The sequence below is a fragment of the Etheostoma cragini genome, chromosome 8 (assembly GCF_013103735.1).
Source record: "Etheostoma cragini isolate CJK2018 chromosome 8, CSU_Ecrag_1.0, whole genome shotgun sequence".
NCBI lineage: Eukaryota > Metazoa > Chordata > Actinopteri > Perciformes > Percidae > Etheostoma > Etheostoma cragini.
Window position 1 is genome coordinate 2,296,260 of NC_048414.1, and position 14,079 is coordinate 2,310,338.

The following is a 14,079-nucleotide window of genomic DNA, read 5'->3' on the forward strand; positions in this document are numbered from 1 at the left end:
CCAGACACAAATAACAACAGTAATCCATTGTGTGGCTGGTGAAATTTGATCTTCCACCACGGACGGAAACAATCATTTTCAACCCTGGTAGGGAGTAGTAGGAAAGCCCAAAATTCTGTCTTTGGGAGGACGGTTGGATGGGTCAAACAACACAGGACCGTTTGTCCTGAGACCAGCGTTTGTGCCCCGTGTGTCATGGAAACGTACCTTTTATAAGCCCCTCCCACGATCTTAGTACCACCATGACTTAGTACTTAGTTACAACAATTAGTGACAATACAAACAAGAACAATAACAAGTGATGTACAAAGACTCACAGTTCCTGCATCAATAGGTGTGTTTAGTTTTCATGTTATTTGCATACAAGAAACAGGCAGAAGAAGGACAGGTTTGAGAAAATCAGATCATTGAATTTGAGTTTTTACAGTAAAAGACAGCCAGCTCTCATTCAAAGTGCTCAGATAGAAGCTCATCCTTCACCGATTCACACTCTGGTTCCTCGCTTCGGTCCCAGACTCCAGCTCAGAGGTTGTTGAGGGCATCGGCCTGAGCACCACGCCCCGGCCTGACCCCGGCATCTCTCTCTCTCTCTCTCTCTCTCTGTCTTTTTATCTGGGTCAGATTTATTGTCGCTGGCGGCCGCTGGCGACCCGCCCGGCCGCTGCCGGTGGTGCCTGGCTCTGCTGGCTGTTAACCCCCATCCTCCTCCTCATCATCATCGCCGCCGCTCGGTGCCAACAGGAAGCAGAGGCTGCTGCAGGAAACAGAAGCTCTGTGTGTGGACAAACACTGCAGTTCACATGGGGACAGCGGCCCAGAGAGACACACCGACTGTAGGAGATGGATCAGATTTACATTTATTACACAGATCCTGATGATGTCGGAGGGCAAAAAGTCTTAATCCTTTTTTAAAAGCCCATTTTTGACCATAATAGAAAACCTCCCCCTCTTTCTGATCTTTTTTAAGCACTTCTGAACCTTTAATAGTCACACAAATTATTATGAGTGAGATCAAGGTCCCTGTTACAACAAGAGAGACCTGAGAAAAACCACATATCAAGTGTTTCCCTTTACCCTGACGCCAAACCCTCGTCGATATCCACGACCTTCCACTTCTGGGATTGCTCTGTTGCTGTCGGAAATTCTGAGTCTTTTTTTTTTTTACCTAACGCTTTCTTTGTGTTGGAATTCAAAATCAAACTATATCTGGTCCTCCGATCTCTGCAGGGTAAATCCAGACAGCTAGCTAGACTATCTGTCCAATCTGAGTTTTTTCTCGTGGCGGCTCACTTTTCAAGTCCCGAGGTTGTTTTGCAGCGGCACCGTGGCTCCGTCCGGCCAAGACGATTGTGATTGGTTTAAAGAAATGTCAATAAACCAGAGCAGGTTTTTCTCCTATCCCAGAATGCTGTGTGGACTAGCTTGCCAAAGCGAGACCCAAACCCCAACCACCAAGGGAAGCAGTGTAGGAAACACTATGAACTCGGACTTAGTTTTGGAGACACCACCAAAGATCCAGATCTCAGCAAATAGCTTGGTGGGAACATTATTGGAGACTGTCCTCCCCCAAATAATGGCATGACTTTTCCCCTACCATGTATCTCACACCAAAGACACAAACTCATGAGTATAGATCTACACTTATTTTTGGAATACATGGCCAATAAACCCCATTTATAGGAAGTTCTACCTAATTGTTGAGTCAAAAAGCAGACATCATGACTTTTCTTAGACTAATGTTAAAGGAAGCGTAATCACAGAATGGCATGTGTCAAATATTTTTTCAAATGCTAAAAAATTGAACAAAACAGATAATTCAACAAAAGTAGATTTGTTTGTTGTATTTGCGAAGCACATTGTACAGAATGATCCGTGATATTTTTTTGGGAAATCAAAATTAGGTAGTTAAGAAGAAAGCCATATTTCTGATATGGACATTTAGACAATGACAACAGAAGGGTCAAACCGATCATCTGACAATCCATTAAATCTCGGATCAAATGCAGCCATCACTGCAGCGTGCGAGCGTCCGGCAGTCGGAGCAGGAACGTCCAAACCGACCCACTTCTGGGGAAACCCTTCATCTGCCGCCGGGGCTTCCAGGTCTCACCGTCCACGGCGAACTCCAGCGTCGCGGTCCTGTTGAGCGTGAGCACGGAGTCGCCTCTCACCACCGCCGTGAACAGCGAACCTTTGCTGTTGGCGAAGTGTCCCGGCAGAGACGACCACTGGCCCGACGTCAGATCGTAACGGTCCATCAGGCACCGCAGGAAGTCGTCCGACGGCCCGTTTCTCACCACGTACAGCTTGTCCCCGTGGCCGACCATGCAGTGGCCGTAGCTCTGGTGCCGGATCAGCGTGGTCACCAGCCGCCACTCGTCTGTCCTCGGGACGTACTCGTAGATCTCCGTCGTCTCCATCGGCCTCCACAAACACGCGAAGACCCGGCCCGTGGCCTTGGTGCACGCCGCACCCGCCGCCGGGCGTGGTAAGTGGGCCGCAAACTCCCACCTTCCCGTCTCAACGTCGTACGCTTCCACGGACGACATCGACTTCCGGTCGTACTCTCCTCCGATGGCGTAGAGTCGACCGTCCAAACCCACGAGGCTGAGGTTGCATCGGAGCTGCGCCGGACTGGAGATCCGGCTCCAGGTGTTGGTCGCGACGCTGTAGCAGAAACCCGAGTCCACGACCTGTCTGTGACGTCCATGGACTCCTCCGACGACGTAGAGCTTGTTGTCCAACACGGTCACTCCAGCCATGGAGGTGCTGGCATCTGGTGGAAGATCTGTCAACACTTTCCAAACGTTGGCAACTTCATCCAGGTAGCAGACCGTCCTGGAGGCGGCGTGGACCGTTTCATCCACCCCGCAGGTCACGTGAGCCCCCACAGCCACAAAACTACTCGGGGTCAAAGACTCCACGTAGGAGACCAGCTCTGCCGGCAGGGATTTCTTGACCTCCGCTTCCATGTCAGCGTACGCGTCCCGGATGAACAGCGCGGCAACGCGGTAGAGATCCATGAGGCCGAAGATGGCGGCGGTGTGAAACATCAGCAGACAGTTGTCAGAATCAACGAGGTGGACGAGATGCTTGGTGAGCGGCGCCACCTGCAGGAAAGCGGCACATTCGATGGCTTCGACGATGTCGTCGGCGTCCAGGACGGGCGTCTCGCCTCGTAACACCGCCAAGGCGACGAGGAAGCCTCGAGCACGCAGAGACTTGAGGTGGATCTCGTCCTGCCGACATTCCTTCATCCCGGAGCGATACAGAGCTCGGAAGTAGTCGCAGCTCTGGACGAGGAACCTCTTCTCCTCGGAGAAGTGGGCGTCTCCGACCACGATGGTTAATTTGGCCGAGGCGAGAGCGACCAGATCTCTCTCGTCTGCACTGTCGCAGCTGCTGCCGTCCTCTGAGTAACGACTGCGCGCTGACATTACAGGTCTAGGACAGCGGCAAAAGTCCTCCGTGGGAAGTGAAACCGGAGGTCGGAGCGTTTCCAGACGTCCCCGAGAGGAGCTGCAGAGCACTGAGTCAGTGCGACGCCGCTCCACTCTGTTCCACTCTCCACTCAGCTGTTAAAAATAGACGCAGATGAAAATAGAAGCAAACAAATGACCTGAGTCACATTCATGTTGTGGAGCACATGTGAACGCAGGGTTGGTTGTGATATCTGCTGCTGCAAACTAGTTAAAGGACTAGTTCAACCATCACAATAAAATGGGTTTTCTCACTTAGTCCTTTGTGTTGTCCTCGGGTCAAAGTTGACCCATTTTGAAAAAGGAAAAAAATCTATACCAGAAAAGTGTCTTTCAACCAAAGTTTCAGAGACATAACGCGGATTGTTCCACACATTGATCAGCCCACTGCTTTCTTTAAATTGGGATGTTTTGTTCAATTTTATAGCATTCAAAAAATAGCATTTGTTATGAAAAAACATTGAAAAAAGTGACTAAAATGTTCAAAAAAAAGCTTCAAAAACAGTGGGGCAAAAAAAAAAAAAAAAAAACATCAAAAGGCTCAGAAAAAAATTAAAAAAAACATCAGATTGAAAAAGACAATGAAAAGGTTTCAATTTTGACCCAGAAAAACAAAAAGTTGCACGGTTGACGGGAAAACAACACAAGGGTCAATGGCGTTACAACTGTTTTGGTTTGATATGCAGAGATTTAGCTTTTTAATCCACATGCAAAAAAACAACAACAAAAAAACACATTAAGCATCAAAACCTGAAAAAGATCTCTGTTAAGAAACAGTTTTTTGGTAGAAGATAACCATAAAAGGTGCTTTATAAAATAAATGATTATAATTAATTGATTATTACCATTGTAATTATTTATTATTTAGATGATTCCAACATAAAAATATACATATTGTAACAAATGAAGACCAAAAGACATTGAAGTCTCAGTATTTTATCTGCAAATAAAAAAATAAAAAAATACAAATGGCAGATTCCACTATTTTTAATCTCCTTATATTTAAAGCAGGATTTTATTCCTATCAGTGTGGAGTCTTTTAAAAGACATTTAGCGTTCGTGTTGGGAAATAAAATATTTGAACGGTTACCAAACTTTTACATTTCGGGAATATGACAGTGAATGGGACTCAGTATTTAGGCAATAATTCAACGTGATCACTGATTGTCTAAGTGAATAAAGTGGAATCTTAAATCTGTCATTGTCTTAAGATGCTGTATGCACATAAAGAAATGTAAATAGTCATGATAATTCATGTTGCAATATTTTTCGTACTATGGCTACCTCTCTGTATTTTACTTTACTTTTCAATACTTTTTAGATGATGCCACTTTATATGGGTACGGTATAGTAGGTCTAGACACACACTATAATTTACAGAGCTCAACAACTCTTATATCTTATAGGCTGCAAACTTAAAAATGTATGTGTTTATGTTGTCTTCACAATTTGTTTCTGCTGCCCCAAAGTGACCAAAGAAGTAGTTGTTGCAGGTTCAACATTAATCAGTGTGCACGTTTGTACTGTATTTATGCTGTAAATATAACATATAATGGAATTAAAAATATCATGTGTATGGAATTAAAAATTATCAAAATTGAAACAGCAGAATAAGTAACGTCCCAAAAGTCAAAAAAAAATATTATTCAGGTTTTTATAAAAACACTAAAAACTAGATAGGCATTTGTTGATGTATGCTATTTGTAATGCATCTCTCATTTACCAGTTCTGTGGGTGTTTTGGAAAGGCATTCTGGGAAATGTAGGAAACCACTTGGAGACGAGTCAGGCTAAGGGTTAGTGGGTTCAACTGAAAGTAAACAATGAGATTTTGTCAATTTATATAATATTCACTATTATAATAAAACATTTTACAACCTTATTGTATAGTCGTTACTATCGTTATTTAAAAAAAAACGAGTTTCCTTGATTTATTATTATTTTTAAATGAGATTGTGATTATTTTTAAGCATCTTCTTTTCTCCCCGATGATCCGCAGCACTGCCGGAGTGACCCAACCTCGATCCTTGCGCTTGTACTACTACGTTAAACTAGTTCGCCTTTTCAAACTCGTTTTGGGTTCTCTTTTTCATCTCAACAATCTCAATTCACCGTGAACTGATACCACGGGTTACACCGCTTTTTATTCGTGTGTAAGTTTGGATATAAAGCGTGTGGATTTGTGGTGTTACCTAAGGTTTAGCTGGAGGCCGGCGGAGGGATCTATCTGATCTTTGTAAATATTGGCAACGGCTGGGCTCGAGGCAGAGTGGCGCGCTTCTCTGGATGCAGCAGGCAACGTCTGAATTATTTATTTTTTTTGGACCGGACTACCGATGGATTTCCCCCGCGTAACCGTGTCGTTTTGGCCGTGAGAAGAAGCGAGGACTCCGCTGTTATCTTGGCTCTTTACGTGGCTATTTCCCAGCTGTGTTTTAATTTTTATCGGGACAAGTCACGAGCAGCATGCTGCTCTCCAAACTGGGCTCCTTGTCTCACATCTCGTCCAGCATGGATCTGCCGGCGAAGCTGCAGCAAGGTAACGACAACGTGCCGGTGTTAACGTCACACCGTGTTCCGTGACCCGGTAGATTCCGTGACACACTCTCTCTTAAGCTAACTTTAACCGGTCATCTCCGGTACGCATCACCGTAACGTTAACCTTAAGTGGATTTACCAAAAAAATAAGTGTCTTATCAAGGCACCGAATCTGACATAATACGACGTAACTTGTGTAACTGTCCCAACTGGCGGAAGATAACGGCTGTATTAAGAGAACATTAACTAACGGCCATTTTCTAGACGTTAGTATTACCAAGCATTTCAAAAATGTAGCCGTTGGATTCAAACGCATCGTATCTTCCAATTGCAGAGGTTAAGACCAGCTTAAGTTTTACATTTTTACAGTATAACGCTACTTAAAAAATTAATAATATTCACATATTTTCATCCACTAATCGATAAGTGGATCTGTGCCGATGGATGACCTTTAAATTAAACAGTCTGGGACCATTTTGAAAGCAAGGTGTTGTGCCAAAATGTGTAGTTATCCCTCTAGTTATGTCGTTATAACAACTAATAGCTATGCCCGCTGTGTTTTAAACAGCATGTGTTTATTTTTATATCATTCAAAGCTAGCTAAAATCGTTGAATTAGATGCTGTTAACGGTCCACCATTTTTAAACGCCTGGCACGAGAACAACAGGGATCGTCTGAGGGCGTTTGGTTATCCTGTCATGTGTATTCATTCAGTAATGCGTATTGTTCATTTTCTTTGCGAATAATGGAAGTATTTATAATAAACAAATTATAAACGTAGCCATAGTGAGAGCTTAGTGTTTAGCTAGCTATTAAGCTGCGTAGACAACGCGCACGAGACACAACACACCGGCGTAGAGACGTTTGTTTTGTGTTGCGGGGGGCGGGGGTTACAGATTTTGGCGCAACACCACAATGTCCAAATTACACAGCCCTGATTTTATTTTCTGTTATGTTTTGTTTTTTTCAGCCAAAGCGGAGAAGCAGCCGTTTGAGAAGCTGTACCGGCTCGGTTCGGTGCTCGGTAGCGGAGGATTTGGCACGGTCCACGCGGCGGTCCGCCTCGCCGACGGGCTGCCGGTAAGAGCGGGGTGCCGCTTTGTTATGGTCCAAGCACATGGTCTCGGCACGCGGCGTCAAGCTGTACACTGCAAGCAGCTGCGTTTCCGACTCCTGCCTTCAAAATAAAAGCCGCGATAGTCTTCTTCGGTGAACGTTCTTGACATACTTAATCCTCGATTTAATTAATCTGTTCAGTTTTTAGATCGTGTTAGCTTCCTTAACATAAAAGGTGTTCAGAATTTCATATGTTTCTGAAACCTAATGTCGGATTATTACAGCTGCTGTGCCAAACCCTTGTGCTTTTATTTTGGAGGCAGTGTCTATTCCCTTTACTTCATGTTTTATCTTGTAAGCTGTTCAGCTTGACACAGCCTAGTCATGCCTGACATGTGGTCTTTTGTTTTGACAAAGAAATGTGGTATTTGAAGCTTTCCTTTGCTCTTTTATTAAAAGAAAATCTTGGTATTTTGCTGTGAAGTTGGTACATGTTTGTTAATATTTATCAAACAGTATTTAATATATATATCCGTGTGGAGGCTGTGTGTTAATGGTGTTGTTTTTGTTTACATGCAGGTAGCGGTGAAGCATGTGTGCAGGGACAGAGTGACTGAGTGGGGCTCTCTGGTGAGATTATACCTGCAGATTAACTGTTTTATAAAAACTTCCTGTCAGATATTTTACCACTTCAGCTGCTAGTTAATCCTTGAATTATGAAATGAAGGTCAATGCTCCCTTTTTTAACAAAAGCTATATTGACGAAACACACTACTCACAGACACAAAGAGACCTAAAGAATTACAAATTATATCTGAGCATGTTTTAAGATCTTTGAATGGAATAAGATATTTTTACATAAAGCAACACTATGTAACTTTTCCTGCTTAAGTCTCCCTACAGGTTAGAAGCGGGTTTGTCCCTTACATTACATTGTCCATTTAATTCAAACTCAGCTACCCGATCTGGCAAACTGGCATAATGTAACGTAATGGACTATTCCACTTCCAACCTGCAGGGGGACCAAAGCGGGGAGAGTTCTCTGTTGCGTCGTCCACCGAGACAATAAGGACTAGACCCTCTTATTTACTTACATACACAATATGTAATACATTATGTGCATAAAAAGTACTTTTACATGTTATGTAATTTTTAGATTATTCAGTGTAATGTTTCTAAGTTATGGAATCAAGATGTATTTCCACCTCAGTGCGGCGCGGTGGTTCCTCTGGAGATCGTGCTGTTGAAGAAGGTGGGCGGGGCGTTTGGCGGCGTGGTGCGCCTGTTGGACTGGTGGGAGCTGGCGGACGGCTGGCTGATGGTGATGGAGCGCCCCGAGCTGGGGCAGGACCTGTTCGACTACATCACGGAGCGCGGCCCGCTGGAGGAGGCGGCGGCGCGCGGCTTCCTCCGCCAGGTGCTGGAGGCGGTGCGTCACTGCTACGCCTGCGGCGTCGTCCACCGGGACATCAAGGACGAGAACCTGCTGGTGGACCTGCGGACCGGACAGATCAAACTCATCGACTTCGGCTCAGGGGCGCTCCTCAAAGACACCGCCTACACAGAGTTCGATGGTGAGTCGGCTCATCTGACATCCCAGAGCGGCGTCTGGTACTTCGTCGTTAATGACCAGTTAGAGTTTTACAGAGTAAAGATGCTTGTTACGAAGAGGTGAGGATGTAAGTGGAGACATTTTGGAACACATGGATTTCTCTTGTGAAGTGAGGATGTTTTATGTAAACACTTTTATAAAGTAAGGGGCATTTTAGACGGGACAATATTTAAATAATAAAAAGAAGATGTAAAGGGTAGGGCTGGGGGGGTATCAATACAGCATTGTTACGCGATATTTTCTGTGGCAATACTGTAGTTTCACGGAAGCCAATTTATTAGTATATATTAAATATGTGTTTGTCTGCTTGACAATCCCATTCTGCGGCAATGAAGTGAGATGAATCAACAGATAAATGTTTCCTTTTAGATTAAACTGATGTTGACAGTTTCCTTTTGGAGACAAAATTTGAAATAATAAAATCGCAGGATATTGCAATTATATCGTATTGTGACATAAGTTTTGTGACGGTATCGTGAGGTATGTGTTCTTTATGAAATAAGGCCCTTTTTAGAAGTTTAGAAAATAATCACAGTTTTGAAAATTAGGGATATTTTCTTCTTTACTTCTCTAAAGCGGCTTTATTTTTAGGGGTTATGGTTAGACTCCCTTTAGAGGTTGGGCATTACATCAGCTAGGGTCTTGGCAAATACAGCAGTACAAACGGGTGGAACTACCTTCCCCTCTCTACCGAGCAGCATGATCTCTCACCTCCCGCCACACACTCCCTCTGAAACGGTCAACGCTGTTGTCATGACAACTGCAGCAGGCCAATCAGAACCATTGTCTCACGTCATCCAATATAATAAGTACCTGACGCCACCTCCCACCTCCCTTCTCCCCTGAAGGTACGCGGGTGTACAGTCCTCCGGAGTGGATCCGGTTCCACCGGTACCACGGCCGCCCGGCCACCGTCTGGTCCCTCGGCGTGCTGCTGTACGACATGGTGTGCGGGGACATCCCCTTCGAACAGGACGAGGAGATCCTGAGAGGACGGCTCTACTTCAGACGCCAGATCTCCTCAGGTCAGTCCGAGGGGGGGGGGGGGGGGGGGGGGGGGGGGGGGGTTACACATCGATGTCCAGGGAGGGAGCTCCTCCTGCGAAGTAGATCCTCAATAAGAGATTAACGCTCTTTATCTCTGGAGCTCTCCCAGAGGAGAAGATACCGGCGAGCTCCTTTATTCTTTTAAAAATGCATCTTTATAACGGCGCTTTTACTCCATTTTATCCATTTGATACATAAAGGCATCATCTAAACCCATATTTTATATAGTTAATATTGTTCTATTCTACTTATTCTCTAGTGTTGCTCCTTTTTCAATCACCTAAAACTTGTAATTTGTTTTAAATTGCTTTTATGGTTGTTGGTCTGCCATGTTGTTATTGTCTTAAGCACTTTGTCACTTTGTTTTGAAAAGTACTATATCAATAAAGTTATCCCTTTTTTTATTATTTTGGTCGCAGAGTGCCGGCAGCTGATTGGCTGGTGTCTGAGCCAGCAGCCGTCTGACCGGCCGACCCTGGAGCAGATCCTTCTCCACCCGTGGGTGACGGGCAGCGACGGGCAGCAGGCGCACGGCGCCGCCATCACGCTCCACGCCGTCACAGCGGCCGCCCCCCCCTCCAGCGAGCAGGCCCTCTGATTGGTCAACGCAAGGCTGTTTTCGAAGTGTTTTCCGGTGGCGGGGGCGAGTCATCACAGTTCAGGATTGGGTCGACTCCACGGCCCCCCCCCCAACCCGTCCACAGACGGTACATCCGCTCTTAAAGAGCCTAAACGCCGGCCTGGTGTTTGTGTTTCAGAGTGCCTTGAGTTCGAAGGTTGCTGTGGGCAGAGCGTTGCCACGGCAACCAACTTAAGTTCAGAAGTGGGTCGGGAGGGTTGTTCAGACGTTCCTAGAGTTCAGATAATAACATTTATAAACAAAGATAAACGTGTTAAATCATCACAGAAAAAACAGCCCGGCTTCTTTTACAACGAAAAGACCCGGCCGGAGAAATAGTCCCTTACATAACGGGGAAGATACACACACACACACACACCCCTCAGTGTTTACTTTTGCCTAAACACAAATAGAGGAGTACTTATCTGTGATAAAAATACAGGCTAAAACTAAGCAAAATAGGTTTTTGGGGTTTTTTTTAATCACAAAAGTATCGATCTGGTTCATCAAGACAGTTGGTCGTTGTGTTGATTGTTCTCTTTGTTTCAACAGGCCTTCTTATTGGTCATACGATACCAGAGTTTCAGCATTGATGCCACGACCATAGCTCATCTCATCGCTCCCTGATGTGAGTCGAGTGCGGATGTGAGTCGCGCATGCGGCGCTTTGCAACAAGTAGCCTACAAGATGCTAACGAGAGACTTCTGTAATGGAGCTACTTAACAATGCTGGTTCACTGCTAGCTTAGCTACAAGTTAGCATCACACATAACAAAGGCTGTCAGTGGAATGGTGTTTTGAGATAACGTTAGCATCCAAACGATCATAGATAGCTACAACGTTTCTGAAATGATTCCCATCGTCTTTTTGTTTGTAATGAGAGAACTTTATTATTTCATGGATTTCATAAATTTCAGGATGACACCTTATGCTGTAAACCGGTTAAATCTGAGCATGCGTGACTCAAATCTGCACTGGACTCACATCTGGGAGGGACACATCTCATCAATATGTCTGAAAACACTACGTCCTCCATCTTCTCTCTCTCTGTAAAATGCACAGTCAATGCAAATATTCAGTTTTGTATTTTGAATATACTGTATATAATGTATTTTTGTTCTTATATTTTCTACATTTCCTAAGTGTTTTATTTATTTAGACAACGGTAAACATTCCTCGTCATGTGATTAAGTTTCAGTCTAACTTTAAGAAGGAAAAAAAAAAAAGATTTTTATTTTTGTAATTCATGTATTTTTTTTTCATCGTGAAAACAAGAAAAAAGTCTGTTTCTAAGTTATGAGTTTTCTCAACGCAGGTTAAGAGACTGGTTGGTTTTCAGTGTTGTGTACAATACTGACAAGAAAAAGGTTTTTTATTTTCATGGACACTTTCCAAATAAAACCTGTTTGTATATAACCTGATCTCCTGTGTGACTCTGACACTCAAACCACATAACATTCAAAATAATCTTAGACCTTCACTATTGTCTTCTCCTAACCTCATTTCTATTGATTTTATGTGAAACCGCCTAAAAACACAAATTTGGTTTGTGACCATTAAAGGTGCCCAGGGAGTTTCCTGCATGGTTTCAGCTCCATTTCAAATCCTAAATACGTCACTTTAAAAACCACACATGCCTTCGTCAGTGTCAGTTTTGTAGAATTGGAACTGAAAAAAATGGGCTTTTTTGGGCCTGAAATCCCATTTGAAATTTGAATTTATATACATTTATATTTATTTCTATCTGCAGTATTTTCATCTAAAAAGGAACCAAATTTCCCCTCGGTGACATAAAAAAAAAAATCCAATCCAATATTAATGTGTATTTACTCGTTGGTTTGTTTATTCTTTAGAACAACACATGAGGTTGCACTGGTTTATCTATTTCTTTTTTTAAATGTATTGATTTTTTTATTTAACCCTTGTTGTCCTCCCGTCCACCAGGAATTTGTTGTCCTTCTGGGTCAAAATTTGAAAATTAATAATTCTTGACTCAAATTTTCATCAATTGTGCCTGCGTAGCGTGTTGTACGGCTTCCATACAAAGTGCATGCGTCCATGTTGTTTTTGGTAATATGGTTGTAAGAAACCCATATTTCTGATGTAATAGTTTTTTTCTTAAATGGGTCAAATTGGACCCAAGGACAACACAAGGGGTTAAATATTGTCTCTAGACAAATATAAATGAGAAAACAGTGACTGATAGAGGACGGGATGTTGGACAACTGCTTATAGTTTAGGTAAGAGTGCAGAAAAAACAACACAAAAATGGCAAAAAGGAAAAAATAATGCTATTTTACACATGATCTAATAAGCCAATTCTCCACCTTTAAACATGACTCAGCCCCTGACATGGCCAGATAAGGTGACTCAGCATATTTTAGACTTAAGTGTGGAATGACTACACAATAAAACCCCTCAGTAGACAAAACGTTTCATTAAAACTTGTGTGAGATATATGTTAAAATCTTAAGTTTTGTCTAGGAAGCAATTAGCAAACTCAGCAACAAACTCAGATTCATACGTATATTTTTAAAATCACGCATGGAAATGTACATTAAAAAAATGTTTGCGAGATGCGTCGATAATCGGTTTAGAATCGAATCGTTGGCCTCTGAATCAAATCGAATCGGGAGAATTGTCCCTTTTACTCGGACCCATTACTTACTCAGTGATATTTTCTGTGATGTATTCCTTCAGGAGAGCACTTCCACGTGTCTGTTGCGACACCGCGTGGCCGCTGACCAACCACTAGCTAAGGTGGTTGTTGACATGCCAAAGTCATTTTGAACAGGCGCTTCGGGGTCAGCCACCTGCAGGGGTCCTTCCATCCTCAACACCGGATCTGCAAGTGAACAGTGAGTAAAACTGTTTCTTAATGCTTATTAAAGTATGTTAAAATGAGAAATGTACTATTGTTTTACATTATTTAGTTTAGTTAAAGTGTGTATATATTTAACCCAGAGACGTATACGGCGCTAATTTTAGACGATGTGCTCAAACAGCCATGAAATATGCAGTTTCTTGTGCACGCTAAACCAAAACCCCGTTAAAAAGTTACTTAGATCCCGTTAACGCGTCTTCAGCACGATAACATTGTTTATTAATATATGAACAAATACATTTTTAGATGAATCAATTAGTGCTCTATAATTCGGCTTATTTGAATAAAACAAACGCCAAACCTTTTTAGTAAAATGTTGACTTTCTTAGTCGGTTCACGCAGCACTGTTTAACGTGCTTCGGTTGGACCAGGCGGACTGATATTGATAGTGGACACAGGTGACGCTTTAAAGGTGTTTGGTAACGTTGGAACTACTTTTCGGATTGATCAATAAACAAGAAATTATAATTTACAATACAATAATGGCAAAAAATGGTTTGTTGTTTATCACGTGTCTTCACATTATTGCAGTGATTCCACTCAAACATAATCAGTATAAATGCGGCTTGTGTGTTACTGATTCTCTCTGTGTGTGTGTGTGTGTGTGTGTGTGTGTGTGTGTGTTTTCCAAACCAAGGGGTCAGAGGTCAGGATGGGTCGCTCCTCCAAAGACAAGCGGGACATTTACTACCGTCTGGCCAAAGAGGAGGGCTGGAGAGCGAGGAGCGCCTTCAAGCTGCTGCAGCTCGACCACGAGTTCAACCTGTTCACAGGTGAGACCAGCAGGACGCCTACATTACACCCTCCTGGAGAGGGTAGAAACTACACAGGTGAGACCAGCAGGAC

The 14,079-nt window shown here is 43.4% G+C and overlaps 3 protein-coding genes across 3 annotated transcripts in view; 2 read left to right on the forward strand and 1 right to left on the reverse strand.

Moving 5' to 3' along the window:
- Nucleotides 1–1,980: 1,980 nt before the first annotated feature.
- On the reverse strand, nucleotides 1,981–3,574 carry LOC117949733 (kelch repeat and BTB domain-containing protein 13). Its single transcript, XM_034880261.1, has one exon. The coding sequence runs from the start codon at nucleotides 3,435–3,437 to the stop codon at nucleotides 2,010–2,012; it is 1,428 nt and encodes a 475-aa protein (XP_034736152.1). The 5' UTR covers nucleotides 3,438–3,574; the 3' UTR covers nucleotides 1,981–2,009.
- Nucleotides 3,575–5,601: 2,027 nt separating this feature from the next.
- Nucleotides 5,602–10,634, forward strand: LOC117949751 (serine/threonine-protein kinase pim-3-like). Its single transcript, XM_034880286.1, has 6 exons — nucleotides 5,602–6,017; nucleotides 6,987–7,096; nucleotides 7,652–7,702; nucleotides 8,283–8,646; nucleotides 9,533–9,709; nucleotides 10,151–10,634. The coding sequence occupies exons 1-6, from the start codon at nucleotides 5,945–5,947 to the stop codon at nucleotides 10,327–10,329; spliced, it is 954 nt and encodes a 317-aa protein (XP_034736177.1). The 5' UTR covers nucleotides 5,602–5,944; the 3' UTR covers nucleotides 10,330–10,634.
- Nucleotides 10,635–13,049: 2,415 nt separating this feature from the next.
- The window catches only part of ftsj1 (FtsJ RNA 2'-O-methyltransferase 1), an 8,907-nt gene continuing 7,877 nt past the window's right edge, over nucleotides 13,050–14,079 (forward strand). Inside the window, exons 1-2 of the mRNA XM_034879019.1 lie at nucleotides 13,050–13,207; nucleotides 13,871–14,063. Coding sequence (XP_034734910.1) covers nucleotides 13,886–14,063 — 178 coding nt within the window. The 5' untranslated portion in view covers nucleotides 13,050–13,207; nucleotides 13,871–13,885. The remainder of the gene's footprint in view (nucleotides 13,208–13,870; nucleotides 14,064–14,079) is intronic.

What these genes read in the sequence shown, in the direction of transcription:
- LOC117949733 (XM_034880261.1), bottom strand. Translation starts at nt 3,437, where the DNA reads ATGTCAGCGCGCAGTCGTTACTCAGAGGACGGCAGCAGCTGCGACAGT.
- LOC117949751 (XM_034880286.1), top strand. Translation starts at nt 5,945, where the DNA reads ATGCTGCTCTCCAAACTGGGCTCCTTGTCTCACATCTCGTCCAGCATG. An exon ending in TGACTGAGTGGGGCTCTCTG is followed by an intron (nt 7,703 to 8,282) that starts GTGAGATTATAC and finishes TTTCCACCTCAG; the next exon opens with TGCGGCGCGGTGGTTCCTCT. An exon ending in CGCCTACACAGAGTTCGATG is followed by an intron (nt 8,647 to 9,532) that starts GTGAGTCGGCTC and finishes TCTCCCCTGAAG; the next exon opens with GTACGCGGGTGTACAGTCCT.